The sequence below is a fragment of the Drosophila erecta genome, unplaced genomic scaffold, assembly GCF_003286155.1.
Source record: "Drosophila erecta strain 14021-0224.00,06,07 unplaced genomic scaffold, DereRS2 tig00000021-arrow-pilon, whole genome shotgun sequence".
Taxonomy (NCBI): domain Eukaryota; kingdom Metazoa; phylum Arthropoda; class Insecta; order Diptera; family Drosophilidae; genus Drosophila; species Drosophila erecta.
Genome location: NW_020825198.1, coordinates 21,347,601 through 21,360,949, shown reverse-complemented (window position 1 = coordinate 21,360,949; position 13,349 = coordinate 21,347,601). Strand labels below are relative to the sequence as shown.

Here is a 13,349-nt window from a genome sequence, read left to right as displayed (position 1 = left end):
GCGGGATCCGTGCGGCTGAAGGAGTCGGTGGACAGATTGCGGCCACTCATGCTCCACTGCCATCGGTTGTTGTGGTGGTCATAGGTGGCACCCAGCCAGATCGGGTCTTTTTCTAAAGCGGAAAGGCAGGAGTTATTTATTACAATATTACTCAGGGAAAGATCGCCGGCAGCAATTAAACTTGTAAGGATATACTCACCGCCTGAAAGAGCGTCCTGTTTTTGTAAGAAAAGTCTCAGCTTGCGGTCGGCGTGTTTGCCCGGCTCTGTGAGATTGGCGTTTTTGTCCTTGCAGAAGAAGTGCGCCTCCAGCCAACTGCTGCGCTGATCGACCAGAGAGTAGCAATCGGTTCCCACGCGATGGAATTTCGGCGGACACAAGGCGTATACGCGGCGCTTTGGCCTGGAAGTTGGAGCTACTGCATCCAGACTGTGAGCTGGCGAGGGGCCTTCGAAGTTTATTTCGGCGCGAGCTGCACTTCCGTGGAACTCCGCCGCAATTGTGTGAGCAACTGGGGGCATGATAGATTCAATAAATCATCGAAAGGGCTGGATGCGAAAGAACTCACATAAAGCTAAGATAAATACTTGACAGCTCCACATTTTATGGCTGCCACACATCCTGTTTTCTGCTTCTTGATGATTGTTGATGCCGGGTTTTTTCCTGACTTCGTGGGTAGGATGAATCTGGTTGCTCTTTACTATGCTCGCTCTGGCCACTTCTTACATCTCTCCACCGGATGACAGGCTGGAAAAATGGGTTTGAAATGAAAACAAACGATGAACATTCGTTAATCTCTCAACTCGTCTGCATATCATAATTTTATTTCAGCAAATGTTTGTTTTATGCAAATATATTTCGGAGAAGCCTCTAACAAGTGTATCCGTTGATGGATGGACACACAAACGCCTCCACAACAGCGAAAACAAATTGAGTCGACGAACATGTATTCGAACAGATTTATTTTATTTATTGGTCCCCATTCATAAACAGCTTTTGCCCACGAAACTGGTCATCGTCGACTTTGGGTTGGTCAGTGCAGTGTCCACTCATCGAGTGGCTCATTTGGACGGTCATTGTGTGGCGTTTCAATTAGCACTTTCATAACTTTAACCACCTCGTCAAGTGGCAGACAACCCGGTCAAAAGCCGTCACTGTAGCTGCCACTGCCACTGGGGCTTGTTATTGCATTCTATTTTAAATTTGTTGACACACCAAGTGCCGCCGCCGAGTGTGTGAATGGTGTGTGTGCCGGTTGCAGTGACCCACTTTTCCACCACTAAGTAAATGACTGGAAATGCTGCGGGCTTATCCGCTAACTGCTTTAAAGGGTCTGTTATGGCTTATATTTAGAACAACTGCCGTGTAAGGGTCTTAAGTAAATTGTGTTGGTAGATACACAAGAGATAGCATACTCAAAGAAATTGAACTTGACTCTTTAAATACAAACAAACTTTAAATATGTACAGGTATAAAATATAATAAAAATATATATTTATTGTTAATATGGAGACGTTTATTTGTATTTCGACGTTAAAAAAGCTAATAGGGATTTCTGGTTTTAAAAATCCAAGAAAAATCCAAAAGGAGTTGTAAATCAAGGGAGAACCATTGGCACGACAGACAATAAAATACAAAAATACACACATTTGCAAGTTTTGGACGATTTGTGGGCGTGAGATTGGCCATTGCAATTTAGCTTTTATAGTTCCCGAGATCTGGTGCTCTAATGTACACACGGACATGGCCAGATTGACATACATACCTTTCATAGATTCAAACAACTACTAAAAATCCGACATGTCCAAGAAATAAGCAGATTTTGTCGTACAACTATACTATACTATAAAAGCTAGAGTAAATAAGATCTACTGATAGCCCGAAATTTAATTAAAAGTTTGGCCGTACCATGTCTTTCACCTTTGACATACCACTACACTTAGTTAATGATCTATCATTTGAAAAGTTAAAGCGCTGGAATACCGGCTTCAACTGCACTCTCCCAGCAAATTATAAGCCAGATTGTGTCATTTTAATTGAGCCATTTCAGCGTGCGGCTAATTCAGCACCGCCCCTTTCATTCCCCAAAGACGATCGCACACGTATGCGCGCGGATAATAATATATAATTCCTGTAAATTAATTCATGCCCACGAAAGCAAACAAATTGAAGGAGGGAAAGCAAAAAAGAGTTAAAGTGGCAAACACACGCCGGCCCAACTGGATTGACAGCTTCGCCAGACAGGCCGGAGTTGCTGGCTGGGCTTATCCACCACTGGCGGCTTGTGCCTCTTGGCTTTTCTTGGCCAACGGCAGCCGACAATGAATTCCTCACTGGTGACGACTTGACATTCATTATGGGCCTGATACACGGAAAAATATTTCAGAATTATAAAGTGCGTGTAAGCCACTTGGGTGTACTTTAAGACGGATGGGTGTGCCTTGAGTAATGGGTAGTAAGTAGCATAGGTTGGGAATTTTACGAAGTGAACTGTACCCATGCCTTAAAATACTAATCCTAGACTTATTGATGAACAGACACCGCCTAAAAAGTAGATACCACTTGCTCAAAACAGCAAAGTAATTAATATCAAATGAAGGTGCTTCCAATTACACAAGTATTGTTTGAGTGTACCGATCTTAGTCATGTTCAGAAGCCGTACCTGCGGCTCCTCAGCCAAATTGTTTACTTCACTTCTGGTTTCTTTGCACGCCCCAATGACGCGATGTCGAGAGAGTTGCCGGTAGATATGGACCTTCATTCAGCGCCGATCCGCGATTCTGTCAACATTATTACAACTCGACATACGTTTAAGTGGCTAATAAAAAGAGAGACAGCACCCACACACAAGTAGGCGCAAGGAAAACGCTTGCGAGTGGGCGGAATTTGACTGATTTATGACCCACTTCGAATGCAGTCTGATGTGGGAGCCCAGACGACATTCAAATGTCGCGGAAAATGATGAAGGGGAAATCGTACGACCTTGATCTTGAACTTGGGCGCGTCGGCAATAATTCGAGTTTGGATATTACGACATCTGCGCAGCTGAATCGGATTAATCGTATGGTATCAACAAGTTTCGGGGAAGCGGAGCCATACAAAATTATTTCAAAGCATGGGAATCAATCAGACGGCAGGCAGTTGAAAGACCCAAAAAGTATTAAAATATGTGTATGCTAAAGGCAGATTCTGTCAAATCCGAACCTTTTTCATAGCCTTGTCCACCCATTCGAGCTCATCAGCACTTTGGGTTTTAAGCCTCCAAATTTAACATCCAAGGGAATAACATACCCTACGAGAACGAGTATCGTACTTAGAAAACAAAAAAAAGAACACACGTGTGGCGCCCATCTCAAAAAGACGCTGATAAATGAGCTGGGGGCCTGCGATTTCTTTTGAAGTGGTATTCCTCTATTTGGGAGCCGAATTTACATTTATGACCTGCTATTTTCGGTGCTTGGCGTTGGGAATTAGCATAAATTATGGACTTCCACGAAGTGTTTATGCCTATGCGGTGATATATGATATGTAATTTAGTCGTAATTAGAATCGCATCACAAACAGCGCTGAAAATTTAAGAACTGCGAACCAAGATGATTGCCTATAATTGAGATCTCTCGAGTAGATCATCACCCACTCGCAGAACTCGTCAGCCATCAATCAAATTGCCCAAACACGAATACGAATACGAACACGAATTCGAGTTAAAAAGCAAAAGTTGAATAGCTCCGCCAATGGCAAAACGGCAAAAAAGGAAGCACATCTTTTGGACTTAACCTCTTCACGTCGGGTTCAATGCAAACGGCTGCCAAATAAATTAAAAAAGCTTAGAGATCAGCATGCGGCTTGGTACGAAGTGGACAAATTGGTGGCATTAATCTTGACCATGTCATATCTACAACTTTGGGGGAGTTCCTGGCCAGCAGATGTCGTAATCAATTACCGGGGATACAACCCGTTGTTGGCATAATTAAGTTGCCAAACGAATTTGCATAGATTCTGTTAGCTCGGCGAGCAAGTAAACAAACGTTTAAAATCGATAGCGAATTGCTGGCTAAAATACCAGTTTGCGGCTTAATGAAAGGTAAATGTTTTTGTGCGGTTAATTTGTAGCCATAGGAAGTTAAGCATTTATAAAAACAACGAATGGTTTTCTTTTCGATTGTGATTCGCTCCTGCTTAATTAATTTATGCGCATTTCATTGATTTAAATGCAATCACAACGTGCGCCACACCAAGTAGTTCAGATTCAGTGGAAAACCGGACGAAACGGTGGCAATAAATTGCACTGCAGCATTTCAACTGCTCGGCTATGTGGAAATTTATAAATGTGGAAAATCGAAAATGGTCGACGGCCAATATAATTTATACGCATCTCTACCAGATTCCACTCAATCACTGCTGCCCCGTCTCCCTCGATTTCAGCAAAAAGTAGCCGAGAAACGTTTTCACAGCTGCCATTTCAGCCATTTCACCCATTTTAGCCATTCCTACAGCTTCTACCATTTCTACGATTTTTGCACCCTTGAACATTTCTACCTGTGTGCAATTGCCTGCATTTCATGCTTCACCTGTGCAGAATCTGTCGGTGAGGAGCCAACACGTGGTGGTTGTGGTGGCTGGATGTGCTATCTCCGCATCTGTCCAGCCTCTGACTGAAGTTTCCCTTCTTTATTTAGCCCTCGACCGACGGTATTTGCTATCGTCAGCTCTCAACTTTGTCCTCTTTGAATTTCAAAGCTGTTCACCGATACACATCTCAACACCGAGCTAAGCGTACACGCAGACAAATTTTGGATGCACATGTAACTAGAAACTGAGCTAAGTATATGCGAGTATTGTAACTTTAAATTTTAGTATGTTGTATAGTTGCCAAAGTATAGTTTTGTATATTTGCGGAAGAAATTCATTCTTTTTGCAAAGAGTTTTTTTCCCTAATTCCCGAGTAAGCTGTACAATACCCTTCACTCTCGAGCGCAAAAAGTGAAAGTCATTTAGTTGCTGACAAGTCATTGTGTCTTGTGTTGCGTGTTTGCTGCTGTGACAGGACGATGGCGCTGCAGGGCAACGCAGCATTAGTGGTCCCATACGGCGTATGCGCGACATCAAGTATACGCAGTGGGCCAGAGCATCATGAGGCTGCATTTTCAGTTGAATTTGAGTGCATTTAAAGTTTGGACTGTGTTTTTCTGCTGCTGCGGGCCAAGTTGAAATTAATTTAGAGTTTCGCCGGCGAAAACAGATTTTAATGAATTTAATTGAATTTTAAATGAATTCCTTCCGGTCGAACTTCTGCCTAATGAAGCAAATGGAGAACATTCTTCATATTCCTGTCTGGGTCGGGTGAGTAATTAAAATTAGGCCCTAAAATCAGCCGTTCTTCAAGCTTAAAGCCATAAATTGGAACTATATACGTTGAGCACAGGCAATTCGTCAGAACTCATCACAAATCAACTTGGCTGCAGTTGGAGATCCGCAGACCGACCTATCAATCATTTCTACCTGCTCGGCAAAAGGTGTGCGCACCTTTGAGGTCCTACTCAAAAGTAATATGACATAACCCAGCCGAGAGCTCTTGGGTCCCCCAGCAAATAATCAGCCGCGGCAATCGCTTCAAGTTTGTCTTTGACTTGCCGCATGTAACCGCAATTCCGATATTCTCCAACCTCTCCGATTTTGGATGTATGTACGTATGTGCATGTCGAACTGGAAGACAGCGTCATCGACCAAATAAACTTGGAGATTTGCATTGGGCGCAGGCGCCAGCGGCTACGTCAGCATTCAAACACGTACTCGACCGGCAATTGGAACTCAGGCAGTAGACTAAAGTGATGTCATGCCGCTCAAAATTTATTATACTTCACTCGACGGCGGGGTGTCCCAGCCTATCTGATACTATTAGTGCGTGCACTTCAAGAAAATAGGGTGGCTTTTCTTTGGGACACGAAGTCAAACCGTTTTTGTCCCTCTACATTATACATTTTGAAGAAGTGGAATTGAAAGTCATTTCAATAAAGGTAAAACGCAAGGATTATTTTATTAAAATATTCTATCATATTATATTCAATAATTCTACATATTGGCGTTAAAAAATTTGATGTGCGAACATGTAGTGTATTAAAAAATACCAACCTAAAATTAAATTTTGGTTATCAGGTAATAATTATTATATTACTAGTTATATTTTTTTTAGACTCGAATTAAAAACAAAGCCAAATAAATCGTTTATTTGGGGAGTGCACGTATTGTTCCAACCCAGCGATGATGTAAATTCTGCTAAGTCGACCGCCGCATTTAAGATCGTTTTTTCCATGATATGCTTGTTTTGTTTGCCCACTTCATTGACATAAAAATGTCACTTGTAGTATTTTCGTTCAGCGCTTTTCACGCGTCGTCATCCAAGCCGCACAAATATTTTCTATTAATTGTTTTCAAGTTCAGCCCCCCGCCCCCCGCCCCAACGTGAACAAACGAAAAAATGCGAGTGAGCTAATATTTGTGGAAATTAAGGCTGGCAAAGCCAACAAATTTTGCAGAACTTTGCTTTCAGAGTTGTTGCTGCTGTGTCTGGTGTGGGTAAATTGTTTTGGCGATGTTATCCGAGCGTCCGGCAAGCAAGTTGACCATTTAGGTGCCCATTGTTGCTCGTGCCTCTTGTCTTCCTAGTGCGTTCGACCCCAACCCCCCACAACCCCCTCATTTGCCTTCTGTGGCGGAAGCTGCTCCACCAAGTTTAGGCTTGTTTGGAGCACTTCGGCTGGGAGCCCACAAATTTGTCGACGCGTGTCGTGACACACACTTGACACTGCCCCCTACGCACTTCGCCTGGAATTCGTTCTCCTGCGCATTCGTCGCTGTGTAATTGCCTTTAATGCAGGCACACTCGGAGAAAATGTGAGTCTTGTTGAAAAAAGCCTAAAATCCTATTGTTACTATTGTGTTATTTAACAAAATACTCGCACAATGTTACATTTTTGTGAACAAAAATACAATGCAAAACGTATTAAAATTCGAAATCATTTCTTGTGTTTTTTCTGCATGTGCATGACCTGCCTTCGTTATCGACGCACGCATTTCTGTGCCAAGTTAGTTTTCAGTGGCCTCCCGCTGGCCAAAATTCCAGCAGGACCTAGGTCCTGGTGCTGCTCTTGGTTATGTTGCTGGTCCTGCTCGTACTTTCTGTTCTTGGCGTCCGTGTCAACGATAAATCAAAAGTTTTATCTTGTTTGTGGGCCACCACCCACATCTCGCATCCACATGAGTTGCCTTGAAATCACTTTCAGGCTGAAAAATTTGTTGCTTCGCCTTTGGTTTTTGTGCGTGTGCTGCAGAAATTTTGCGATTTCTCGCAGATTGGGGTAGGTTGGGCACTTGCATGGTGCTGTTGGGGCTAATCGCATTATGGAATGTTAGTTTATGGCCTGGCTAATGCTGAACCCATCACGTACACGTATGTGCAGTGTTGACAATGGCAGACCAAGTGGAAATTTTGCCGCCTATTTACTGAAATGTGGAAATTCCACAGGACATGCTTTCTTTTCACAAGTCAGGAGGCAGTACATGCATGCAAAATGATTTCCGTTTGACTGTAATTTATAGGCAACCGGTCTGCTGCACTCGTTCCTCGCCAGCAACTCCCCCACGCAGAATCCCCACAGCTGCCATAAAACACCCCAAAAGCTCCCCTTTAACCATTATCCTTGGCATCCCGGCCAGCTGCTGCATCATCACATCCCTCTGTCCCATCCCATTCTACGGATGCCTTTTGTTGACTTTACGGCTATGCAAAGTCTGGCATATTTATAGATTGAGTGGCAGCGTGGGCGGACAGTGGGCGTGGCATTAGCTTTTTTTTACTAATGGCCCGTCAGATGATGATGCTCTCGACACCACTCTGCCAGCCGCTTGCGTCGTTTTTTAATCTATATTTAAATTTATCCAGCACGAAATGTCAAGGCGAGCCATTAGAATCGCCACAAAAATCACAAATCAAACTCGATATCTGAAAATCAAATTACGTTCTCATAGGCAGCGCAACGTATATGGTCAAAAGCGAAAATAATAAGTAAATACTGAAAACTTTGGCATCGCAAATAGCATGCAAATTGATTCTTGTCATAAAATAGAGGAATGAGTTAAAATCTTTGCTGACTAAGCCAAATGGAGCTGTGCATTGGTGTGTTTCCAATCCACGGCAGAAACTGAATCATCTCCAAACTGAGTCACTCAGTTTTTCTACCAATTCAGCTAGTACGTATGTGTGCCTGTGACTTTCAAACAAATTGTTCAAATATTGGCCAAGTATCAATACTGCTCGGGTGGCATTAGGTAAATTGTGGCTGTAAGGCCACAAAAATGCCATTGGAAATTATTACGTAAACTTTTTCATTTTGTACTACTATTAATTTATATGCCACTCCAACGCCTTATCGCTAACTTATTGTGGTAAATGCAGTTGCAACTTCTTTTCCCTAAAAAATGCACATGGCGATAGTGCTCAAAGGAATCACCATAAATAAATGGCGGAAATGGGTCTGCGATCGAAGTCGATGTGTGGAAATAAATATAAAAAAGTGTAAATGAAAACCGTCTACTAGAGGCATATGTATATGGAAAATCGAAATCCAAAAGATGAAAACCAAAGTCGCCGCCTGGCGTTGCGCAAAATATGCGGTGAATATTAACAAGAGGGTAACCACATTGGTGGGCGGTTTTTGGTGGCACAAATTGCATTAGCCAAATGAACTGGAGAAATGGCATCCTTATCGAACTGGCAGTTGAATTATATGATTGCATTTTCCCAAGTGAAATTTATAATACAATTAAGTACGCATTTGTAGGTGGCGGTTCAGGGAAAAAGTGAAACTCGCGTTCGAGAAATAACTGAAAATGAAAGGAATCTTTATGAGAATTTCACCTAATCAGCTTAGTGTATGATTTCCTGTTATTTTAAGCTCAAAGTTTTCTTTGTTTCCTAACCGAATAAATCCAATTAAATTGAACATAAATACTATGTTCCAAATAACATACTTTTAATATAATTACCTATTGAAAAATACGTCTTCAAGAGTCCTTCACAGTAGAATCGGCGAGTCTGCAATATAAAATACAGCAATAATCAATAATTGCGCTCAATACAAAAGGAATTATGCAGATGGAATTCACAAGATTTCCTTTACCATAATATTGTCTCAAGTGAGGCACAAAATGCAAACCATTCGGAGCAAAGCATTTTGACATATCGAGGGGCGAATAATAATCCAAAACTCGATTCGAGCCACTCGGCGTCAGCGAAATGCAGTCCAAAAATAATAATAATTGCAACGGAATTTGTGGCGCATCACTGCCACTTGAAAATGTCAGGATTTCGCCATTTGCCCCCTATATGTTGTGCCACCCCGACTATTCTACCCTTCCCTTTGATCTGGCAGTTCTTTCATAATTCGAGCAACTGCATTGGAGGGCTTTGTTTGTTTATCTTCGTTGGCTTCCACGTTGTCAGTCAGTTGAAAATGAAAATGTTTATTTTGTCGATATACGATACAGAAAGTTGTAAGAAACTTCTCCGAATACATATAAAATCGCTCAGAAATTCCTACGCTTCACCCAAAAATGTTGATGAAGCTCTTCGCTAATGTTGAACTGCGTAATTATGCTCAGAAGGTTTCTAGTTTTTAGCACACATTTTGCATTTTTGTGTGTTTCTGGAATAGATGAGCACAAAGTAGATGGGGAACCTGAAACTGCATAAATTTGCTGCCAGCTTTGAAAAGTTGATTTGAATTTAAATGGAATCGAAATCGGGTCAGACTCTTGGCTCGTTTCGGGAAGAGACAATTGAATTATTAAATGTGCCACGCGCTTCGCAGACCGCTTTTAATTCCCAATTTCGCACATGAAGCCTCTCTAGAATTGATAATTTATAAAATTCTGTTCGACATAATTCTCCTTTTGTTTCGGCAATAAATTTCAATTTGGTCGAACCAAAAAAGAGAAACAGGCATAGCCTCAAAATTGTGTCAATTAAAAGTAATAAAGTCATTCGATGGCTATCTTCGCGTTTCCTTTCAGATACAAAGATACCAGTATATCAACCTGGTCTGTGATTAGTTGGGTAGTGCCAAACATGAAAACACCAACAATAGTCTTGGTGCAAAATTACTTTGTCAACTTCATAAAAGGCTAAATTGCAACATTGTCTGTTTGACTATCTCAATCTCTTCTATTCGATTTGCATAACCGAGTACAGTAAAGTTCAAAGAAACGTTGTCAGAGTTGGGCGAAAAATGCAAACAACTTTTATTTGTGTAGAAGTTTTTCTTTCAACAGACAAATGTCGAAGTGCAAAGAAGTTAACAACAGAACTTTCCGAGTACAAGTGCCCTAGTAATATCCGAAAAACAAATATTGGCGAAAAATAGTTCTTGTTCCAGTGGCTTTATGCCATATTTTCCAGTAATATAATATTTTTTCTTTTAAAATTTAGCTACTGCTCCAAGCTCGACCAAAAATAATTCCTAGAGCGCTGAACCTTAATCTACTTCTCGCAATAAGTACTTTAAAATTCCAGAAACTCAACCGAGTGTAAAAACTTTTATGGTTTTCACAAAAATCAGTGAGCGGCTTGGGCAAATATGGTTATAACCCATTTTCAGTCACGCCAAAAGCTGTTATTTTAGGTTGATAAGATAAGAAACCGATTCATCAAAATTTGCTCACTGATTCCGTCATTATTTGCACATGGCACATGCACATTTTTAAGTACTTAAGATTAAAGTTAACCGATGTCCCAATTTCTACATTCTATTAAAAATTCATGTTGAGTGTGGCACCTGTTGGTCATATACGTGTAAACTCGTTTCCCCTTTGCGATACAATAACTTACAATAATTGTTATTGTTAGTGCTGTAGTCATTATACAATTTAACACAACTTGACGGGTTGACGAACGCGCTTTGTGTCTTTGGAAAATTGGCTTCCGTGGGTTGACTGCCAGCCATTGATCAAAATCAAACGTGGCCCAAACCGTTCGCCATATGGCTTTAATTACGCAATTTTCTATTGATTGTGTCATTAGCGATTTGTTTGCCCGGCAAAAAGTCGTGCGAATGCCTGATTTTGATTGTCTGCGATCCAGGAGATTGCAATAAGGCCTTAACTAAGTGGTCATTATCGAAAAAAGATCGCCAATCAGTGAATATTTACATGCGTTGGCCACTATAAAAATGTATGTGACTGTAAAATATTTTCATTACAAAATAGCTGTATTTTTAGGTGTACTTACTATTAAACTATAAAATCATGAAAGTAGTAATATTTAAAAAATGTATAAAATATAATCTGCAAAGGTCACTAGTTCAACTGGCTTCGTTAGCCTCTAATCCCTTATTCCGGAACGTGGCTCAACCTGCCAAAAAGTTCCGTCATGGGCCTATCATAAAGAATATGCCGCCCTCCGTCAAGTGATTGCTTTCAGGCATCAGTTCCCCAGAAGATCGTGCCACAAGCTCTATGAAATCCCGACAGTCTCGCCAAGATGCATTTGGCCTGCGTGGGCCTAACGGTCCGGCAAAAATGCATCTGCGCTGAGGAACCGGGTCCCGATATCTCAATAGATTTATCTGCGCCTCGGAAACTGGAACAATTTGTGGTGCTTTGTGCTCCAAACCAGCCGACGCGGCAATTGCACCGGGCCTTTGGCCAAAGACTTCCCTAGTAATCGCAATCGACTGCTCAATCATTGGCTGCCAGTTTGTCCAACTGTCGTTCGTCTTTCTGTTTGCCGATTTGAGCTGCAAGCTTATCGAATTAATCGTTTGAATTAGCCCAAGACAGCTCAATTTGCGCAGACTGCACTTCCCCTATGTACATACATACGTACATATATGTATACAGATACTCCGATGTTTCAGTCTTGGCTGGTGGTAAATTGCAGCAATTATTTTGTTTGTCATCTGGGCAAACAACCTGCAAATCGCTCGACGGCATGTCGGGATGTGCTCCTCATTCTTGTTAATTAAGAATGAATTTATGCGACAGTGGGCGCAACCGCCAATGCGAGTGCATAAATTAAAAAATAAAGTAGTGTCTAGAAAGCGGATGCCACTTGATCTTTGCAACAGACAGAGAAAAAATCGCATTTGAATCATCAAGAGGTAATTAAAATCATAGGTCGTTAAAATCATGTAAGGAGACTTTATAAAAACTACTTAAAGCACATAATACATACCTATTTGTAAAGAACACAAAATACATTTCAATTTATTTCCTCTTAGTATAAAGAAACTTTAAAGTTTAAGAATAACTAATATACGAATTTAAATCAGTGCGCAAAATAAATATTTTTTCAATTTGATATGCGTATTGAACTTTTTAGACAAGTTATACGTTTAAACGCGTTTTTTTTGTCTAGCCAATTTCTTTAGAAATTTGTGGTATTATTTGGCCACACCCACTGTAGCGCCACCGCTATAAACTTTAAACTCTAGGCCTGTGAAAGCGTATTTAATACCTTTCAGTTTATTAGCTGAGTAACGGGTATCTAATATTGTGTTTTTTTAAGCATTCCAGTATTAACCAAAACCTGATTGAGTTATCGTTTACTACTTGCTACCTTATTATCTTTTATAGTATTAACAACCAACAAGTTGTAGGTTTTCAATTCAGCAGAGGTTTTTTTCTCTGTGGGCCGCGAACGGTAGCTTGGAGGCAAAAACATTAGATCTCAGATAGATACGGGCGAGTTCTTTGTACAAATGTCAGCCACGGAACGCCCACAATGCACGACCGCCAGCATAATCCCCATCATCTGCACCATGTACATCATCATGATGGGATCGTAAAAATAAAAAGTGAGGGGATATGATGGGGGAGGGACTCTGGAAGGAGGTTCACTTTGTTCAATTGCAGCAGCCTCTTGGGCGTCGTAAACGCGAATCTGTCTGCATCTAAAGTAGTTTTTCCACTCTGACACAGTGACCTCGTGCTTGGTTTTCCCATTTCCCCCAGATTTCCGTTCCCCATTCTCTTTTCGCGCCGTTTGTTGTTCGGCTTATGACTGATTATGCCTCACGTTTGGCTAGTCTATGACGGAGTCTGGAGAATTTGTCATCGGACAAACAATGGCTCCCACTTTGGTTTTCTTGGAACCCATTCGGCTGCAAATATTTGCATAACTCATTAGGAGAGATGTTCAAGATACGAGATACGTTTGCAGTAGGTCGCGATCGCAAAAGGCGAAAATATTATAATTAGTTTTAGGGGAGTGGTGCGGACAGTTCCCAAACGCTAGTTAGCTGCTGGTCTTTAGTGCTCAGCCTTTGGAAAGATTGTGCAAATTGGTAAAACTG

At 41.3% G+C, this 13,349-nt stretch overlaps 1 protein-coding gene across 5 annotated transcripts in view; it reads right to left on the bottom strand.

Annotated features, from left to right (window-relative positions):
- Positions 1-13,349, bottom strand: part of LOC6543731 (trichohyalin) — a 42,048-nt gene that overhangs the window by 4,097 nt on the left and 24,602 nt on the right. For 3 of the 5 annotated variants that reach the window (XM_026977470.1, XM_026977469.1, XM_026977471.1), the window contains exons 2-5: positions 9,046-9,094; positions 569-747; positions 200-511; positions 1-112 (exon numbers count right to left, since the gene is read on the bottom strand). In XM_026977470.1, the coding sequence (XP_026833271.1) occupies positions 1-112; positions 200-511; positions 569-620 (476 nt within the window). In that variant the 5' untranslated portion in view covers positions 621-747; positions 9,046-9,094. The remainder of the gene's footprint in view (positions 113-199; positions 512-568; positions 748-9,045; positions 9,095-13,349) is intronic. The other 2 variants (XM_015158656.2, XM_001973583.3) reach the window with 1 other exon arrangement.